Source organism: Physeter macrocephalus, chromosome 14, assembly GCF_002837175.3.
Source record: "Physeter macrocephalus isolate SW-GA chromosome 14, ASM283717v5, whole genome shotgun sequence".
NCBI lineage: Eukaryota > Metazoa > Chordata > Mammalia > Artiodactyla > Physeteridae > Physeter > Physeter macrocephalus.
The window spans coordinates 62,047,377-62,066,909 of NC_041227.1; the positions used below are offsets into that span (position 1 = coordinate 62,047,377).

The 19,533-nt window shown below is 40.5% G+C and overlaps 1 protein-coding gene across 28 annotated transcripts in view; it reads right to left on the reverse strand.

Annotated features, from left to right (window-relative positions):
• The window catches only part of DNAH3 (dynein axonemal heavy chain 3), a 249,724-nt gene that overhangs the window by 43,019 nt on the left and 187,172 nt on the right, over positions 1-19,533 (reverse strand). For 20 of the 28 annotated variants that reach the window (XM_028498493.2, XM_055090018.1, XM_028498501.2 and 17 more), the window contains 3 exons: positions 9,105-11,246; positions 3,846-4,071; positions 677-921 (listed from right to left, as the gene is read on the reverse strand). In XM_028498493.2, the coding sequence (XP_028354294.1) occupies positions 677-921; positions 3,846-4,071; positions 9,105-11,246 (2,613 nt within the window). Of the gene's footprint in view, positions 1-299; positions 471-618; positions 922-3,845; positions 4,072-4,733; positions 6,100-7,863; positions 7,971-8,063; positions 8,211-9,104; positions 11,247-19,533 lie in introns of those variants that run through there. The other 8 variants (XM_028498511.1, XM_028498513.1, XM_055090028.1 and 5 more) reach the window with 8 other exon arrangements.

Below are 19,533 nucleotides of genomic sequence, written 5' to 3' on the forward strand. Positions count from 1 at the left end.
GGCCACCGAGCCTGCGCGCCCGGAGCCCGTGCCCCGCAACGGGAGAGGCCACAACAGTGAGAGGCCCCCGTACCACAAAAAAAAAAAAAAAAAACCACGGTGATATGGGATCTGTATTTAGCAGATGATCTGCTCTAACAAGAATATTGAGTCACTTAAGTTAGGCCATGGATAAGTTACATTAATAAAGAAATTTATGTTTATTTTTTCAAGGAGAAGCACAAACAGATGTCCCAGCTGTACTTCTTTCATTGTTATGCGCAGGTAAAGAGAGCAACCTAAAATGTTATAAATTACCTGGTGACGATTCCCTGGAGAGTGGCCATGATACCCAAGCTAGGCAAATACACCAAAGGGAAGGGCCTCCAATCTTCTCATTATCATATTACTTCAGTAATTAGGGGACTCTGATTCTGGAGCATCACCTCTTTCCCTGACATTGATATTGACCTGGTTATAGGACTGCCAGACTTGTTCAATAAAAATACAGAGACACTCAGTGAAATTTAATTTCAGATAAACAACAAATCATATTTAGTATAAATATGTCCCCAATATTGCATGGAACATACTTATACCCTATTTTACTGGCAACCCTGAGTACAAACTTGAACGCACCCTTGTATCTGCCTGTGATCTTTCCCCCAGGCAATCCAGGTATGCTGTCATCTCTCACCTAGGGGTCCAAAATTTCTCCTCTCTTGAACGACGGCATGGAAGAAGCAAAGGCCAAACAACAGCTTTTGCCACATCACTGCTTTTGTACAGCTTTGGAAGAACGCGGGGTCTGAGATGGGGTCATTGAGGTAAGAGCGCAAAAGGTTGGCCCGGAGCCCTTTGGGGGGCTCATTGGTCATTTTAATCCCATTCTGGAGGATGCTGACTGGAAACTTCTCTGATGGATAGCTGGTTAACCAGAGTCTGGAAGAACAACAGACCCAATTATTCACAGCAATGCAATACATTATATTGAAAAACAGTAACAAAAAATAATAACTACCATTTATTAAGCATCACTAGATGCTGAACCCCATGCTAAGAATTTAATTTATGTCCCTTCATTTACTTTAATCCTCACAGCCACCCTATGATTTATTATCCCCTTTACCAGTGAGGAAACAGAGGCATGGAGAAGTCAAGTGGGGTTTTCAAGGACACACCACTTAGAAGCAGCAGAACCGAGATGAACTCAGGGCTCCCTGAGTCCAAAGGCCCGGTCCTAATCACTACACCATGTTGCTGCCCTGTTGGACTTTCTGAGCGTCTGTCATGATCAAATACTCCACCCGGCACTCCAGGAGTGGCCGAAATGAGCAAAGAATTGTTTCTTGCTCCTAGACACTCACAGCCTCGCTGCTAGGAGGGGAAATGGGAGCTGGGGAGGGGAGGAAAGACAAGCAAGCAGAGTGCCCAGGAGTTATAAAATCAGGACCGCAGGGAGGGAGGGAAATAATGGGCCGTGGGGGTCCATGGGAAGAAGAGATTTCCACAGGGTGGAGAGAGCAGAAGTCTGCAAACTACTGCCAGGGAGCCAAATCTAGCCTTAGCCTGTTTTTGTAAATAAAATATTATTGGAACATGGCCACACCTCTTCATTTACAAATTATTTATGGATGCTTTCATGCCACAACAGCAGAGTTGAATAGTTGCAACTGACAACATGTCCTGCAAAACCTAAAATATTTACTATCTGGGCCCTTACAGGAAAAGTTTGCTGACCCCTGTCATAGAGGCCAATGGCATTAGAAATGGGTCTTGAGAATATGGAAGATTTCTTTTCTTAAATAATAAAAGTATATCTATGCCCATAAGAAATGGGAACATAGGTAAAAGTATTTAGAAAGGAAAAAAATACATGATTTTACCAACTACAGGTTAACATTTTGGCATATTGTCTTCCACGCTTTTATTCATTTGTTTTTCTTACTCAAGCTCAGGTTACATACACACTGTGGCATCCTGTTTTGTTTCATTTCTGTGGGTTTGTTTTTCTTTTTTGCTAGACATTAGAGAGGTTTCCAACAGGAGGATTTGGGGCTGGAAGGTCATTAAAGACACAGGACACAGGCTGAGCAACTGCACGGAGGAGGAAAAGTTGGGGATGTGTTAAGGCCTATAGTGGGCAGCCTGCTGTGGTCCAGGCACAGGCCTCAGAGGGGAGGGAAGAGGCCATAACCTGGGGACCTGTGGCCTGACTTCAGTCTGCAGATGGGTGATGTTTAACTCTCACCATGCAAACCAACACAATGCTGTAACATATTTTTGAAGTAGTTGCCAACTTTTAAAAATCTAGGGCTTTCTTTTAAAGTTCTAGATTCCTATCTTTCCTTTAAAATAGTCATAAAATCTGATACAAGAGGCCTGTATTCCTGCTTGCCAACAGCTGGTAGTGGGCAGTAACTGTTCTTCTCTACAGGGCATGTGCCTCTAGTTCACCACAGTCCCCACCATTCTCTACCGGTATTCAACACTGAGGCTGACTGTCCATGATGATAGCTACTGTACTGTGAAAGTGGAATATTTCTTGTGCCCAGTCCTCTTCACTCATTTATGTTACATTCCTCGTTGTATAGGCACTTGAGTTTGTGACTTGGGTTAAGATCATATTACAGAAGACCTTTAAATGTCAACATGAATAATTTTTTCTTCATTGAGTATGTCATTGATGGTCAATGAGTCAACTCAGCATCCAAAACCAAACAGAATTCTTGAAATTAATGGATTTCCTCTTAAACTCTTACATGAATCTTATATGAGCCTTACATGAATACAATCAACTACGGCCTAATCTGGCTTTGTAAATAAACACCAAACACTTTTCTATTTTCAGGCAGACATGACTAAAATAAAAATAACCGGCAAACTTTGTTGCCTAGAGCAGGAGTTGGCAAACTTTTCCTATGAAGGATCAAAGAGTAAATGTTTTAGACTTTGCATGCCATGTGGTCTCTGTCACAACTACTTGAAGCATAAAAGCAGTCGTAGACAGTATATGAGTAAGCATGGCTGTATTTCAATAAAACTTTATTTATAGACACTGAAATTTGAATTTCATATAACTTTCATGTGTCATGAAATATTATACTTCTTTCAATTTTTTTCAACCATAAAAAATGTAAAAGCTATTCTCAGATTGCAAGCTGTACAAACACAGGCAGCAGACTGGATTTGGCCACAGTTTGCTGACCCCTGGCCCAGAATGAAAGAATCACTGAACATTTGAGTTAAAAGGGGCTTTGAAGTCTGTTTCATCTCACCATTCTCTAAATGTAAATACTTAGGCCCAGTCTTGCTGGGCTTTAAAGTTCACAGAAAATAAATAGCTGTTTCCAATATTGATTAAAATTCCATGGATCTAAACAAGTATGGGATAGATCAAGTGCCTAGACTACAGGTGGATTTTTTTTTGTTTTTAGGCAAATAAGTTTTAAAACTCCGATTTGCTGGCATTTAATCTACCTTCCCAGGCACCTCTCCTATCACCTCCCCAAAACAGTTGCTCACAGTGTATACCCAGGAATCATAGGATAACTTCTTGGTCTTTCCTTTGCTTCTACAAATGCTGCCCTTTCTGCCTGGAATGTCCTTCCTGGAAAACTCCTATTCATCTTTCGGTACTCCAGGTCCTCCCCAAATTTTCCTTCCCTTTTCCATTCTTATTCAAACAAGTACAGCAGATATTGCATGGTATCAACATTATTCATCTATGGTCTGCCTTCTACTAGACTGAGAGCTTCTTTAAGGGTAGAACTGTGTCTTCTTCATCTTTGCATTCCCAGCCATTAGCATGACGTCTGGAACTCGAGGTTGGGGCCCAGAGACGCAGTGGTGGGGCAGCATCTCACCTGAACCCCATATTGGTGCTCTCAGGAACAATCACCTCCTCACAGATCTTCTCCAGCACAGGCATCCAGCTCGTGGCCAGATGACAGTTCTGTAAGACCACCCAGGTCCCATCTTTGATGGCAGTGTTAATCATTTTGGCAGCAATAGGGCCTTGGCCTTGGCCAAGGGAGATGGTCTGTGTTTTGGCACCTCCCATGCCAAGATCATCAGCAAATTTCAGCAGGCCTGAGATCAGGAAGAAAAAAAGACCGTATTAATAATAACAACACAGAAGAAGGGGTTACATTAAAATTCTGGACTCAGAAAGAAAGCCACTGGCTTTTGTTAATTATGAAATTAGCATCTTTCTGAGGAAGCTTTAGACTTCTGGTAAGATGGTGAACGAAGATACTACTGATTCTTCTTTTGCTCTGAATAGATAGACATTCTTCATAAAAAAAAAAAAAAAGACACAAACTGAAAAAAAAAAAAATAAGAGTTTGAAAGGAGGAGAAATTCTCAGGTGCCAAAAATGAAGAGGGAACTCCAAACTAGAAAGGTTAGCACATAACCAAAGAACTAGGAACTGGGTTTTTCTTTTTTTTAAATTTTTATTGGAGTATAGTTGATTTACAATGTTGTGTTAGATTCAGGTGTACAGCAAACTGAATCAGTTATACATATACATATACCCAGTCTTTTTTAGATTATTTCCCATATAGGCCATTACAGAGTATTGAGTAAGAGTTCCCTGTGCTATACAGTAGGTCCTTATTAGTTATCTATTTTATATATAGTAGTGTATATATGTCAATCCCAATCTCTCAATTTATCCCTCCCCCCCCTTACCCTCTGGTAACCATAAGTTTGTTTTCTACATCTGTGACTCTATTTCTGTTTTGCAAATAAGTTCATTTAGGAACTGGGTTTTTGTAAATTTATTTTACTAGGAAAACAGGTATTTGGACAGTGAAATTTCAAATAGATCTCTTTCACATCTCTTTTCCTCAGAGGCAGCCGATGTTACACCTTTTTGTGAGTCCTTCCAGAGATATTTCACGCATTTAAGTAAATGTGTATACACTATTATACTTACATGAATTGTAGAACACTATATTTGCTTTTTTCACTTAGATCTTTTCCACATCAGTACATATATAAAGGCCATATTCTTTTTTCATGGTTACATAGCATTTCACCTTTGGAAAATACCATACTTTATTTAACCAGTCTAGTGGTTGGAGTTTGTCCAACCACTAGAATACGGAGTCTGTCCAACCACAGGGAATATAGCTTTGCACTTACAAGGGGTGGGATGCTAGAACTGAGACTTTTTTATAAAGTTAGGATCCTCAAACAGCTGCACTCTCATTAAGAAGGCCAGAAATCTGCTTTGTGTTCTTTCTTTAATGATTTTTAAATGAGTTTCTTTTATGATATTTTTTAGAGACAATATTAATCTGCTAGGGCTGCCATAACAAACAACCAAAGATTGGGTGGCTTAAACAACAGAAATTTATTTTCTCTCAATTCTGGAGGCTAGAAATCCAAAATCAAGGTGCTGGCAGGGTTGGTTTCCTCTGCGGCTTCTCTCCCTGGCTTGTTTGTGGCCATTTTCTAATGTCATATTTTCACTGTGTCCTCACATGGTCTTCTTCCTGTCAGTGTGTCTGTGTTCTAATCTTCTCTTATAAGGACACCAGTCATATTGGATTAGGACCTACCCTAATGACCTCACAACTAACTCTTTAAGGACCTTATCTCCAAATACAGTCACATTCTTAGGTACTGGGAGTTAGGTTTTAACATACAGATTTGGGAGGGACACAATTCAGCCCATAATACCCCCATAATACTGGGGGTTAACTCTTTTGATTGTTCTATGTGCTGATTATGCCTTATAGAGATGTATTTCCTCGTGTAGTTTATAATTTTTTTATTGTTGAGTTCACAATCAGCAAGTTTGTGTTATTTTGTGGGAGTCTGATATATCTTGGGTTTTAGGAGTGCCCTAACAGAACAATTTTGCATATGTTTTGCACACACACTGGTGTGCCTAGCGTCTTGCCATTCTGGATCAATTTTATGGGAAATTTCTCAGCTTGAGAATTCCATACCATAGGGTACTGTAAATCTACACCCCTCATCTGCATGTAGCATAGGCTTGGAGTTTTAATTTCTCACTGAAGAATTGTTTACTTTTTCCACCCAAGCTCCAGGCCAGTGATAAGCTTCCACATTGCTTCTTGAGTCAGTAGCCTAAAATTCAGAGTTCTATGGAAAAAAAAAAAAATACATGGATTTGGAACAAAACAAAACTTCTAGAAATGGAAAGCACTGTCACTGAAGATAAAAACTCAAAGCATTGATTAAAAAAGCAGGTTAGATACAGCCAAAAAGAGAATTAGTAAGTAAGGTCGGCAATCAATGATGCATTCAGTAGTGATGGGAACCCCAGGTCTCCAAATACCATCACCTGCTAAAGGAATTGGAGTTCCTTGGAGAAATGTTTGTTCAAGATAAGCCTGAAATATATATGGTAGTTCTACACAGCAAGGAAGTTATCAAAAACCACTGGGGTATGTGAAAAGGATATTGACACAGAGGTGCTCCCACAGGCCAAAGACTGAAAAATCTGAGCATCAAAAAGAATAATGACAGCAGTGGAGTAAAATACCACTATATTTGAAACATCCAATATGTTAAAACCAATACATTAACAATCGTACCAAAAAACCCCATCTTAGTGCTTAAGTAACTTTGGAGGTTATTGGGGCACCAATGCATTATTCTGAAAGCTGGTAAATAAAGAGTATGAACCAAGCATCTTTTCTGCCTGTCCTTTTTGAACTATATTTAGAGTAAACCAAAGAGTTGATAAAGAAAAATTCTTCTTTATAGAAGAGTTCCAGCTAATAAATGTGGGAGGAATGATAGAATTAAAATATCATCATTTTGTAGCCCCTAATGAAATAATGGATCTGGGTAATGATTTTCTAAGGCCGATAAAACCATTAGGTCAGTGGTTCTCATTGGCTGCACACTGAAATTACTTGAAAAGCTTTATAAAACACAGTGCCTGGGTCTCACCTACAAAGATTTTAATTTAATTGGTTGAGGGTGAGGCCTGCACATGGAGATTTTTTTTTCTTTCTTTCAATTTTTAATTGAGACGTTCTCTTTATTTCACTCTCATTCTTGAAAGATAGATTTTATGTTTGCATATTTTCTTTTAGCACAATGATGGTATTATTCCACAAATTGCACTGTTGCTATTGAGACATTTGTTGTCAGTCTAACTGCTGTTCTTTAGAGATAATCTTGTTTTTCTCACTGACTGCTTTTGATTTATTTTTTTACTGAAGTATACAGCTAATTTACAATGTTGTGTTAATTTCTGCTGTACAGCAAAGTGACTCAGTTATAGACATATATACATTCTTTTTTATATTCTTTTCCCTTATGTCCTGTCCCAGGATATTGAATATAGTCCCCTGCACTATACAATAGGACCTTATTGTTTATCCATTCTACATATAATAGTTTGCATCTACTAACCCCGAACTCCCAACTCATCCCTCTCCCGCCCACCACCCCCTAGGCAACCACCAGTCTGTTCCCTATGTCTGTGAGTCTGTTTCTGTTTCATAGATAGGTTCATCTGTGCCATATTTTAGATTCCACATATAAGTGATATCATATGGTATTTGTCTTTCCGTGGAGATTTTCTTAAAGCTCCCTAGGTGATTTCAATGTGCAGCCAAGATTGAGAACCACCATATTAGGTGAAAGGCTGATGGGAAACTTTATAAAGGAGGTGGTGGAAGGAGTAGCGAGCTGAATCACACTGACAATGCCTGAACCCACTGATCAATCTTAATGAAAAAAGATGACCAGACAGTATGTGCCTCCTAATATGGCACACTCTGAGGGACACAGTGCCTGCAGTTTCCTGGGAAGTTATCCCAGCTGAATATGATCAAGCCTCTAGCACAGAGGGACAGGACCAAGCTACATGCACCGCTGGATTTTACAGACCTGTCCTCTCCCAACACAGCATCATCATTTTACAGACCATATTCTGACCGTGTCCCCATTTCTCTTCTCTACTTTTCCTGGTTTCCCCTCATTTCTCTTGTATAAGCCTGACACAGAAAGGACATAGGGGAAGGAGAAAAGATGCTAGAAAGGGGTCATGAATTGAGCTTTGACAATAACAATAATTTGCGTGTAGGAACCTGGAAAGGGTACCAGTTCATTTCAGCGCAGTCCTCTGATTGCCTTTGAGGAGAAGTGCTGGCTTTCTAACCGGGTCAGGATACACGTCAGATTCCTCAGCTTTCGCAGAACTGCCAACTATGTCATTTGCATTTCTGGTATTCTTTCTTCATTCAGCAACAGAGAAAAACTAAAGCTTTAAGATTCCCCAACAGAACAGAAAACGAATCTATTTCTGTCAAAAACTCACACCCTTTTATATGCACAAACACTTTCTGGAAAGATACACAAACTGTTAGTAGTGGTTATCTCTAAGAGGGTTAGGAGGAAGATGTACCTTTCACTTTACACCAGGGTTTCTCAACCCCAGACTATGTACATTTTGGGCTGGATAATCTTTTGTTGTGGGGGACTGTCCTGGGCATTGTAGGATAGTTAGCAGCATCCTTTGCTTCTATCTACTAGATGCCAGTAGCACCCCCTAGTTTTGACAACAAAAATGTTTCCCCAAATGTCCCTTGAGGGGACAAAATGGAGCCACAGTCCTATACTTTTTGCATTGTTTGATTTGATTTGATTTTTTTACTACATGCAGCATTAATTACTCAAAATATTTAAAAATGGAAAGAAAAGAAAGAAGCATAGCTGAGAGAAGCAACAGTCTGAGAAAATGGTCTAAGACAAAGGTGATAAACTAGCAGTCACTTGGCTAAATCTAGCCCTGGCTTAACCCTTATAAAGTTTTTAAGAAAAAATCTGAATGAGATATCAAGATTTAAAAATGGGTGATTTCTACCTTTCTGGTTCCTCTTGAAAAAGCAGATGATCTGGTCATCCTGAGATCACATTATCAGGTGGCACAATGCACAAGAGCTGAGTAGCAGCTGCCCGCTTTAGGCAGGAAAAGAAGTCTCATGTTGCCCCAGCCCTGCCTTAGTCTGTTAACTGCTTGACCCTCAAAGCCATTTGAATTTGAGATTCCTGCTGTAAGGGACATGCTATTGTCATACATACATGCATTCTGGGCTTTTAATATTCCTCACACAACATTCTGCCCTTACCTGCCATTGGGTCTGCACCCGGAGACAACACGAATATCAATGGTGCGCAGCAGCTGGAATCATTGTAGGACCCCTGGAGATCAAACGTAGGGGCTTCCGTGTATACGTTTCCCATGTGTTCAGCAATGAACTTCCGAATGGCTGGAATCATTTTGTCAGGCCGCAGACATCGGAGGATCACCATCTTCTCCAAACCTTGAAGAAATTTCCAAGATCCAGGGAACGCCTCCTCATGGGGCCAGGCTGAGTCATAGACCAGCTTCCATTCATTAGCATTTTGTTCCAAATGTTCCATGAGGCCTTTCAGTTTTGGCAACGCGGATGCACGAACCACTTCTGCCCACGCCTTCTCAGACAGCCATTCGGAAACTGGGTTGGTGAAGGGGTTGTCCAGGGCAACGCCTCCAGTTAGAAGAAAGTACCAAATTTCCTCGTTAATTTGCTTTTTCTCTTTCATGATGCCTATCGTCAAGAGGAGGGAGAAAAGCAGCTTGTCCTTCTCAAACAGAGAGCGGCAGACATTGTTGTAGATGCTTAGAGTGAAATGTTCAATGATGTACTCAATTCGTAGCTCTAGTTCCTCGCTCCTCCTGCTATGGGCCAGGGAGTGCACGTAGAGGTTTATGAACCATGTCAGGGAGTACTGGTACATGGGTTCAATGTGGACCAGGTCAGAGATACAAAAGAAGATGGTGGCAGAGTGGACAGCCACTGGCTTGTAGCCCATCCGAGTCTCATCGATCTGCATTTCTGTCATTGAAGCAATTTCCTGTTTCTCAGAGATTTCTTCGGAAAGCAGTTTGGAGGAGGACAAAATTTTGATGGCAGTCTCGTCCTCAAGGATGTTGCCCTCTGAAAGGGAAAGGACCTCCAAGATCTTATCTTCAATTTCTTTTAGCTGCTTCTTGTTCTTGGCACTTTCCACAATCAACTTGTTCTTTTTCTCTTCCAGTTCTGGCTTCTCCTTGGCGGCCACGATGCCAAGGAGTTGATCTTGGAGGCCCAAGGGGGTGATCATAAAGTTGAGGAGACAGACTTTCACGGCGACTTCAGGGAGATAATGTGGGTTCCTCAAACGGGTTGTGATGTATAACTTAAAATCCCTGGAATATTCAATGATGTTTTCACCAAGCCTCATGTACTCAACCCCTTGCTGTCTGAATGTGCACTTGAGCAAGATGGGTTCAATAAAGGCATCCAGCTCTTCCCCAACATTTTCTAGTAAGACCGGGGTACCAAACTGCAGAGCGTGTTCCAGCGTCCTCACATAGTTGGTATCCGAGAACTTGATGACTGACAGCCTATTTGCTTTCTCCATATTCTTGATCCACTTATTGGCCTGCCCCTGAGGGTCAATCATTAAGGCCCAGCGCCTGGAATTGGATACAATGATGCCATTGTCAGTGGAGAAGGAGTCAGTGGGCAGCCCAGCAATCTGCCAGGCACGAATTTTTACAGGGTCTCCTAATGTGTTGCTAAGACTGAAGTCACTGGAGCCAGGGATGACCTTGTCCTTACATTGGGCCAACCACCACTTTTGGCACTCAGCCCGATAATCCACAGTAAAGGCCCCCAGGTAAGCCACGGTCCCAGAGGACAACAACACATCCCCTGTCAGATTAGTATAGCGGACGCCCAGCTGCCGGGCAGCTTCTGTCCATCTGTCCTTCTCTCCCCCAAGACCAGTGATCAGTTTTTCTGCTCTGATCAGCTTTTGGGAACAGATTTCAATGTTTTCCTCCAACATCTTTTTCTTGGTATTCATCTCTTCAAAGTCATCGTTCAGGGCCTGGAGGCGGCCTTCCACCAGCTTCAGCTCTGCTCGCTTCTGGTTCAGTTTTTGCATCTGTGTGTCCAGCTTCCCCTCAGCCTCCTTCAGCCGCTCCCGTTTAGGAGCTACCACTTTGGCCACACGATCATACACCTCCATGGCCCTCACCCACTTGCACAGACCCTCACACGCAGATGACACATTTTTAATAACAGCCGGCTGGAAATCTGGGTGATCAATAAACCTTTCCCGGATCCGCTTCATGATCATTGGTGGGATGTTGTCTTTGTCATATGTCTTAAGACTCTCCAAGAATTTCAGATCTCCGAGAATCTTTCTTGATAACCCCCAGTAATCTTCTATCATTTTACCTGTTTGGGACAAAAAACAGATATAAGGCTATTATTAAGACATTCTGCCTGAAACTTACAGCCCTGCAGTGGCTACTTCTCATATTTGGCAAAGAAAAAAAAAAATCCAAGGTCTTACAGAGGATTTTTAGGCAGAAGATATGTTGTATGATACCATAATGATGGATACATGTCATTACATATTTGTCCAAACTTGTAGAATGTATAACACCAAGAATGAATACTAATGTAAACTATGGACTTTAGATATAATGATGTGTCCATGTAGGTTCATCAGTTGTAACAAATATACGACTCTGGTGGGGATGTTGATAATGAGGGATGCTAGGCATTTATGAGAATGGGGGTATATGGGAAATCTCTGTATCTTCAACTCAATTTTGCTATGAACTTACAACTGTTCTGAAAAAATAAAATCTTAATTAAAAAAAAAGCCCAAGCTTCTTACCATGGTCTGGGTGGCCCACCAACCTTAGCCACCTCATCTTTTCCTTGCTCCCTGGTCTTCAGTCACAAGAACCTTCCTTCAATTCCTTGATGATCCCAAGTGCTTCACTACCATGAGCTCTTCACCTAGGTTGTAAATGGCACCTAGATGGCTCCTGACCAGACTTCAGGCTCATTTTAAAAGCCACCTCTCTGTGGAGCATTTTCTTTCATCTCAGAGGCTAGAACATCCATTCTCTTTATAGCATTGACGGCAATCTGTGACTTTTTTTTTTTTGGTTTAGTTTTAATTGTCTGTCTCTCCCTCAAAGCTGTAAGCTTCTGGGGAGAGCAAGATGGCGGAGTAGTATGACACTGAGCTCACTTCCCTCCATGAACATATCAAAAATACATCTACACGTGGAGCAAATCTCACTGAAAACCAACTGTAGACTGGCAGAAAGACTCTTCTACAACCAAGGCTATAAACAGAGATCCGCATGGAGTTGGGTAGGAAGGGAGGAGAAGCAATCAGGTTGGGACCTGTGCCCCTAGGAGGAGATACAGAAGAGGAGGGGATATCACAGGCTTGGAGATCCTCCCTGAGAGTGAGGAGTTCAAACACATATTGGGCACCCTTGGGGTCTGGCACCAGGAAGATAAATTCCTTTAGCTGATTTGAAAACTAGTGGGACTTTTAGGACAAACTGAGACTCCACTCTTGTGCACACAAGCTTGCCTACTCCCAGGAACAAGATGAAGAAAGCAGATTGAAACTGCCTGGGGAACTGACCAGCTTCCCACCACTGCCCCAGTATGTGCCCGGCCTGCGCCAAGGGCCTGTTCCAGCTCCTCTAGCTCTGGTATAGCTCCGCACTAGGGTGAAGGCTTCCATTGCTGAGGAGAGTGTGCACTTCTGGGGGTGGGGTGGGGGTGGACAGAGCTGGTCCAGACCTGGCACTGCATCTTAATGGGATGAGGGTATCCATTGCTGGAGCTCATGGAGGCAGTAGATCAGGAGCTGTCTGGAGCTCCGACTGGTGTGCTGGGACCATCCCAGCACACACCTAGCCCATACAGGGTGCCTGCTCTGTCCTCCCTTGCTCCAGAACTGCTCCCCTCTGGGATAAAGGTGCCATTGATGGGAGGGGGAGAACACACATTTACAGAGAATGGAACCAGCTTGGACCCAACCCGCAGGGCTTCTGCTCCAGCACCATGGGACCTGCCCTGCTCCTGACGGGGTGGTGATGACCACTGAGCATAGGAGAAGGCGCATCTCACACCTGGCTCTGGCTCTAGCCCCTCCATCTCCAGCCCCCTTCCCACCAAGGTGATAGCTGCCAGCAGACCCTGGGGAAAGATGTGAACCATGCTCACTTCAAGATTCAGCTCTTCCACCACAGCCACTGGGTACACATAGGTTGCATAGGGACACTCCCACACAAGAACACTCCTTCGAGACTGGGATAGGTAACTGGTATAGAAGAGGCTGTGGATCAACCACTTGAATAAGCTAGTATGAAGATCAAAAGACAAAAATTGTTTAATCAATTATAACTACAATAAACAGTTAAGGGATAAACATGAAGATGTAAAGTAAGACATCAAAAACACAAAACATGGGGGAGGGGAGTAGAAAAATATAGCTCATTTAGAATGTGTTCAAGCTTAAATGACTATCAGTTTAAGAAAAGTAGATACAATTATAGGTCAACATATATGACCCCCATGGTAACCACAAATCAAAAATCTACAATAGATACACAAAAAATAGAAAGGAACATAGCATAAGACTAAAGAAAATGATCAAACCACAAGAGACTAAAAGAAGAAAAGAACTGAGAATTACAAAAACAACCAGAAAAGAAGTAACAAAATGGCAATTAAGTACATACCTATCAATAATCACTTTAAATGTCAATGGACTAAATGCTCCAATCAAAAGACACAGAATGGCTGACTGGATAAAAAAACAAGGCTGCTGCTTATAAGAGACTCACTTTAGAGCTAAAGACACACAGACTGAAAGTGAGGGGATGAAAAAGATATTTCACACAAATGAAAATGAAAAGAAAGTGGGGGTAGCAATACTCATATCAGACAGAATAGACTTTAAAACAAAGTCTATAACAAAAGACAAAGAAGAGCATTATATAATGATAAAGGGATCCACATAAGAAGATATAACATTTGTTAACATATATACACCTAATAAAGGAACACCCAAATATATAAAGCAAATATTAACAGACATAGGGGAGAAATTGACAATAATACAATATTAGTAAGGGACTTTAATAACACCCTACCTACATCATTAGACAGATCACCCAGACAGAAAATCAATAAAGAAACAGTGGTCTTAAATGACACATTAGACCAATCGAACTTAACAGATATCTACAGGAAATTCCATCCAAAAACAACAGAATACACATTCTTTTCAAGTGCACATGGAATGTTCTCCAGAATAGATCACATGTAGGCCACAAAACAAGTCTCAACAAATTTAAGAGGCTAGAAATTATATCAAGCATTTTTTCTGATCACAACAGTATGAAACTAGAAAGCAACTACAGGAAGAAAAATAGTAAAAACACAAACGTGGAGACTAAGCAACATACTATTAAAAACTAGTGGGTCGGGTTTCCCTGGTGGCACAGTGGTTGACAATCTGCCTGCCAATGCAGGGGACACGGGTTCGAGCCCTGGTCTGGGAAGATCCCACATGCCGCGGTGCAACTGGGCCCGTGAGCCACAACTACTGAGCCTGCACGTCTGGAGCCTGTGCTCCTCAACAAGAGAGGCAGTGAAAGTGAGAGGCCCGTGCATCGCGATGAAGAGTGGCCCCTGCTTGCCGCAACTAGAGAAAGCCCTTGCACAGAAACGAAGACCCAACACAGCCAAAAATAAATAAATTTAAAAAATAAAACAAAAACAAACAAAACCAATGGGTCAATGAAGAAATCAAAGAAGAAATCAGAAAACACCTTGAGACAAATGAAAATAAAACACAGATTTCCGGGCTTCCCTGGTGGCGCAGTGGTTGAGAATCCGCCTGCCGATGAAGGGGACACAGGTTCGTGCCCCGGTCCGGGAAGATCCCACATGCCGCGGAGCAGCTAGGCCTGTGAGCCATGGCCGCTGAGCCTGCGCGTCCGGAGCCTATGCTCTGCAACGAGAGAGGCCACAACAGTGAGAGGCCCGTGTACCGCAAAAAAACAAAAACAAACAAAAACAAACAAACAAACAAAACCACAGCTTTCCAAAACCTATGGGACAAAGCAAAAGCAGCTCTAAGAGGGAAGTTTATAGTGATACAGGCCTACCTCAAGAAACAAGAAAAATCTCAAATAAACAACCGAATCTGCCAGCTAAAGGAGTTAGAAAAAGGAGAACAGTCAAAGTCTAAAGTCAGCAGAAGGAAGGAAACAATAGAGATTAGAGAAAAATAAATAAAATAGAGATAAGAAAATAGAAAAGACCAATGAAATGAAGAGTTTTTTTTTTTTTGAAAAGATAAACGAAAATGATAAGCCTTTAGTCAGGCTCATCACAAAAAAAGAGGACAAAAATAAATGAAATAAGAAATAAACGAGGAGAAATAACAACAGATATCACAGAAATACAAACCATCATAAAATAATATTATGAATAATTATATGCCAACAAACAGGGCAACCTAGAAGAAATGGATAAATCCCTAGAAACATACAATCATTCAAGACTGAATCAGGAATAAACAGACAATCTGAACAGACTAATCACTAGTAGTGAAATCAAACTGGTAATCAATTTAAAAACTCCCAGCAAACAAAAGTCCAGGACTGGATGGCTTCACAGGGGAATTCTACCAAACATATAAAGAATGGCTAATACCTATCCTTCTCAAACTATTCCAAAAAGCTGAAGAGGATGGAACACTCCCAAATTCACTCCATGAGGCCATCATTACCCTGATACCAAAACCAGACAAAGACACTACAAAAAAAGAAATTTACAGGCCAATAATTCTGATGAATATAGATGCAAAAATCCTCAACAAAATATTAACAAACTGAATTCAACAATATGTAAAAAGGATCATACACCATGATCAAGTGGGATTTATTCCAAGGATGCAAGGATGGTTCAATATCCACAAATCAATCAATGTGATACACCACCTTAACCAAAGGAAAGATGAAAATCACATGATCATCTTAATAGATGCAGAAAAAGCATTTGTCAAAATTCAATATTTATTCATGATTAAAAATGCTCATCCAAATTGGTATAGAGGGAACATATCTCAACATAACTAAGGTCATTTATGACAAACCCACAGCTAACATCATACTCAATGGTGAAAAGCTGAAAGCTTTTCCTCTAAAATCAGGAACAAGATAAGAATGCTCACTCTGGCCACTACTATTTAACATAGTATTGGAAGTCCTAGCCACAGCAATTGGACAAGGAAAAGAAATAAAAGGCACCCAGATTGGAAGGGAAGAAGGAAAACTGACACTATTTCCAGATGACATGATACTACATATAGAAAACCCTAAAGTCTCCAAGAAAAATAATAATTTTAACTGATAAACTAAATTTAACCAATAAATAACTGATAAATGAATTCAATAATGTTGCAGGATACAAGATTAATATATAGAAAGCTGTTGTTTTTCTATACATTAATAATGAAAGAGAAAGCAAGAAAATAATCTCATTAAAATCATGTCAAAAAGAATAAAATACCTAGGGATAAACTTAACCAAGGAGGTGAAAGACCTGTACTCTGAAAACTATAAAACACTGATGAAGGAAACTGAAAACGAAACAAATAAATGGAAAGATATCCCACGTTCTTGGATTGGAAGAATTAATATTGTTAAAACGTCCATATTACCCAAAGGGATCTATAGATTTAATGCAAAAACCTATCAAAATATCAAAAACAGAACTAGAACAAATAATCCTAAAACATACATAGAACCACAAAAGACCCTGAATAGCCAAAGCAATCTTGAGAAAAAAGAACAAAGCTGAAGGTATCACAGTCCTTGACTTCAGACTATATTACAAGGCTACAGTAATCAAGGCTACGTTACGGTGTTGATCCAAAAATAAAAGATACAAAAATCAATGGAACAGAATAGAGAGTCCAGAAATAAACACACTCACTTATGGTCCATTAATCTACAACAAAGGTGACAAGAATATACAATGGGGAAAAGACAACCTCTTCAATAAGTGCTGCTGGGAAAACTGGACAGCTACATGTAAAGAATGACATTAGAACATACAAAATAAGCTCAAAATGGATTGAAAACGAAATATAAGACTGGAAACCATAAAAGTCCTAGAAGGAAACATAGAACACTCTTTGGCATAAATCATAGCAATATTTTTATGGATTCATCTCCTAATGCAAAGGAAACAAAAGCAAAACTAAACAAATGGGACCTTATGAAACTTAAAAGCTTTTGCATAGCAAAGGAAACTATGGACAAAACAAAAAGACAACCTATTGAATGGGGGAAAATATTTGCAAATGATATGGCTGACAAGGGGTTAATACCCAATATATATAAACAGTTCATACAACTCTATATTAAAAAAACAAACAATCCAACCAAAAAATGGGCAGAAGACTTGAAAAGACATTTTTCCCAAGTAGACAGATGGCTAACAGGCAGTGAAAAGATGCTCAACATCGCTAATTATTACAGAAATGCAAATCAAAACCACAGTAAGGTATGACGTCACACCTGTCAGAATGGTTATCATCAAACAGACCACAAATAACAAATGTTGGAGAGGATGTGGAGAAAAGGGAACCCTCAAATACACTGGTGGGAATGTAAATTGGTACAGTCACTATGGAAAACAGTATGGAGGTTCCTCAAAAGACTAAAAATTGATCCAGCAATTACACTCCTGGATATATATCTGGAAAAAACAAAAACAGTAATTCAAAAAGACACATGCACCCCCAAGGTTCATGGCAGCATTACTTACAATAGCCAAGATATGGAAACAACCCAAGTGCCCATCAAGAGACGATGGGATTAAGAAGATATGGTATACATATATACAATGGAATATTACTTAGTCATAAAAACGAATGAAATACTGCCATGCAGCAACGTGGATGAATCTGGAGGCTACTATGCTTAGGGAAATAAGTCCAACAGAGAAAGACAAGTACTGTATGTTATCATTGATATGTGGAATCTAAAAAACAAAACAAATTAATGAATATAACAAAACAAACAGACTCACAGATATAGAGAACAAAGTAGTGGTTACCAGTGGGGAGAGGAGAGGGAGAGGAGCAATATAGGGGCAGGGGATTATGAGGTACAAACGACTATGCATAAAGTAAATAAGCTACAAGGATATATTGTACAACATAGGGAATATAGTCACTATTTTATTATAACTTAATTTTTTTAGATTGGCATCATTTTATTTTAACATCTTTACTGGAGTATAATTGCTTTACAATGTGTTAGTTTCTGCTGTACAACACAGTGAATGAGCTATACGTATACATATATCCCCATAGCCCCTCCCTCTTGTGTCTCCCTCCCACCCTCCCTATCCCACCCCTCTAGGTGGTCACAAAGCACCGAGCTGATCTCCCTGTGCTATGTGGCTGCTTCCCACTAGCTATCTATTTTACATTTGGTAGTGTATATATGTCAATGCCACCCTCTCACTTCGTCCCAGCTTACCCTTCCCCCTCCCAGTATCCTCAAGTCCATTCCCTACGTCTGCATCTTTATTCCTGTCCTGCCTCTAGGTTCTTCAGAATCTTTTTTTTTTTTTAATTTAGATTCCATATATATGTGTTAACATATGCTACTTGTTTTTCTCTTTCTGACTTACTTCATTCTGTATGACAGACTCTAGGTCCATCCACTTCACTACAAATAACTCAATTTCATTTCTTTTTCTTGCCGAGTAATATTCCATTGTATATATTCGCCACATCTTCTTTATCCATTCATCTGTCAGTGGACACTTAGGTTGCTTCCATGTCCCGCCTTTGCTGTGCAAAAGATTTTAAGTTTCATTAGGTCCCATTTGTTTATTTTTGTTTTCATTTCCATTTCTGTAGGAGGTGGGTCAAAAAGGATCTTGCTGTGATTTATGTCATAGAGTGTTCTGCCTAGGTTTCCCTCTAAGAGTTTTATAGTGTCTGGCCTTACATTTAGGTCTTTAATCCATTTCGAGTTTCTTTTTGTGTATGGTGTTAGGAGGTGTTCTAATTTCATTCTTTAACGTGTAGCTGTCCAGTTTTCCCAGCACCATTTATTGAAGAGGCTGTCTTTTCTCCATTGTATACTCTTGCCTCCTTTATCAAACATAAAGTGACCATATGTGCGTGGGTTTACCTCTGGGCTTTCTCTCCTGTTCCATTGATCTATATTTCTGTTTTTGTGCCAGTACCATACTGTCTTGATTACTGTAGCTTTGTAGTATAGTCTGAAGTCAGGGAGCCTGATTCCTCCAGCTCCATTTTTCATTTTCAAGATTGCTTGGAGTCTGTCATACAGAGTGAAGTAAGTCAAAAGGAGAAAAACAAATACTGTATGCTAACACATATATATGGAATCTAAGAAAAAAAAAAGTCATGAAGAGCATAGGGGTAGGACGGGAATAAAACACAGACCTACTAGAGCATGGACTTGAGGATATGGGGAGGGCGAAGGGTAAGCTGTGACGAAGTGAGAGAGTGGCATGGACATATATACACTACCAAACATAGGGTGGATAGCTAGTGGGAAGCAGCCGCATGGCACAGGGAGATCAGCTCGGTGCTTTGTGACCACCTAGAGGGGTGGGATAGGGAGGGTGGGAGGGAGGGAGA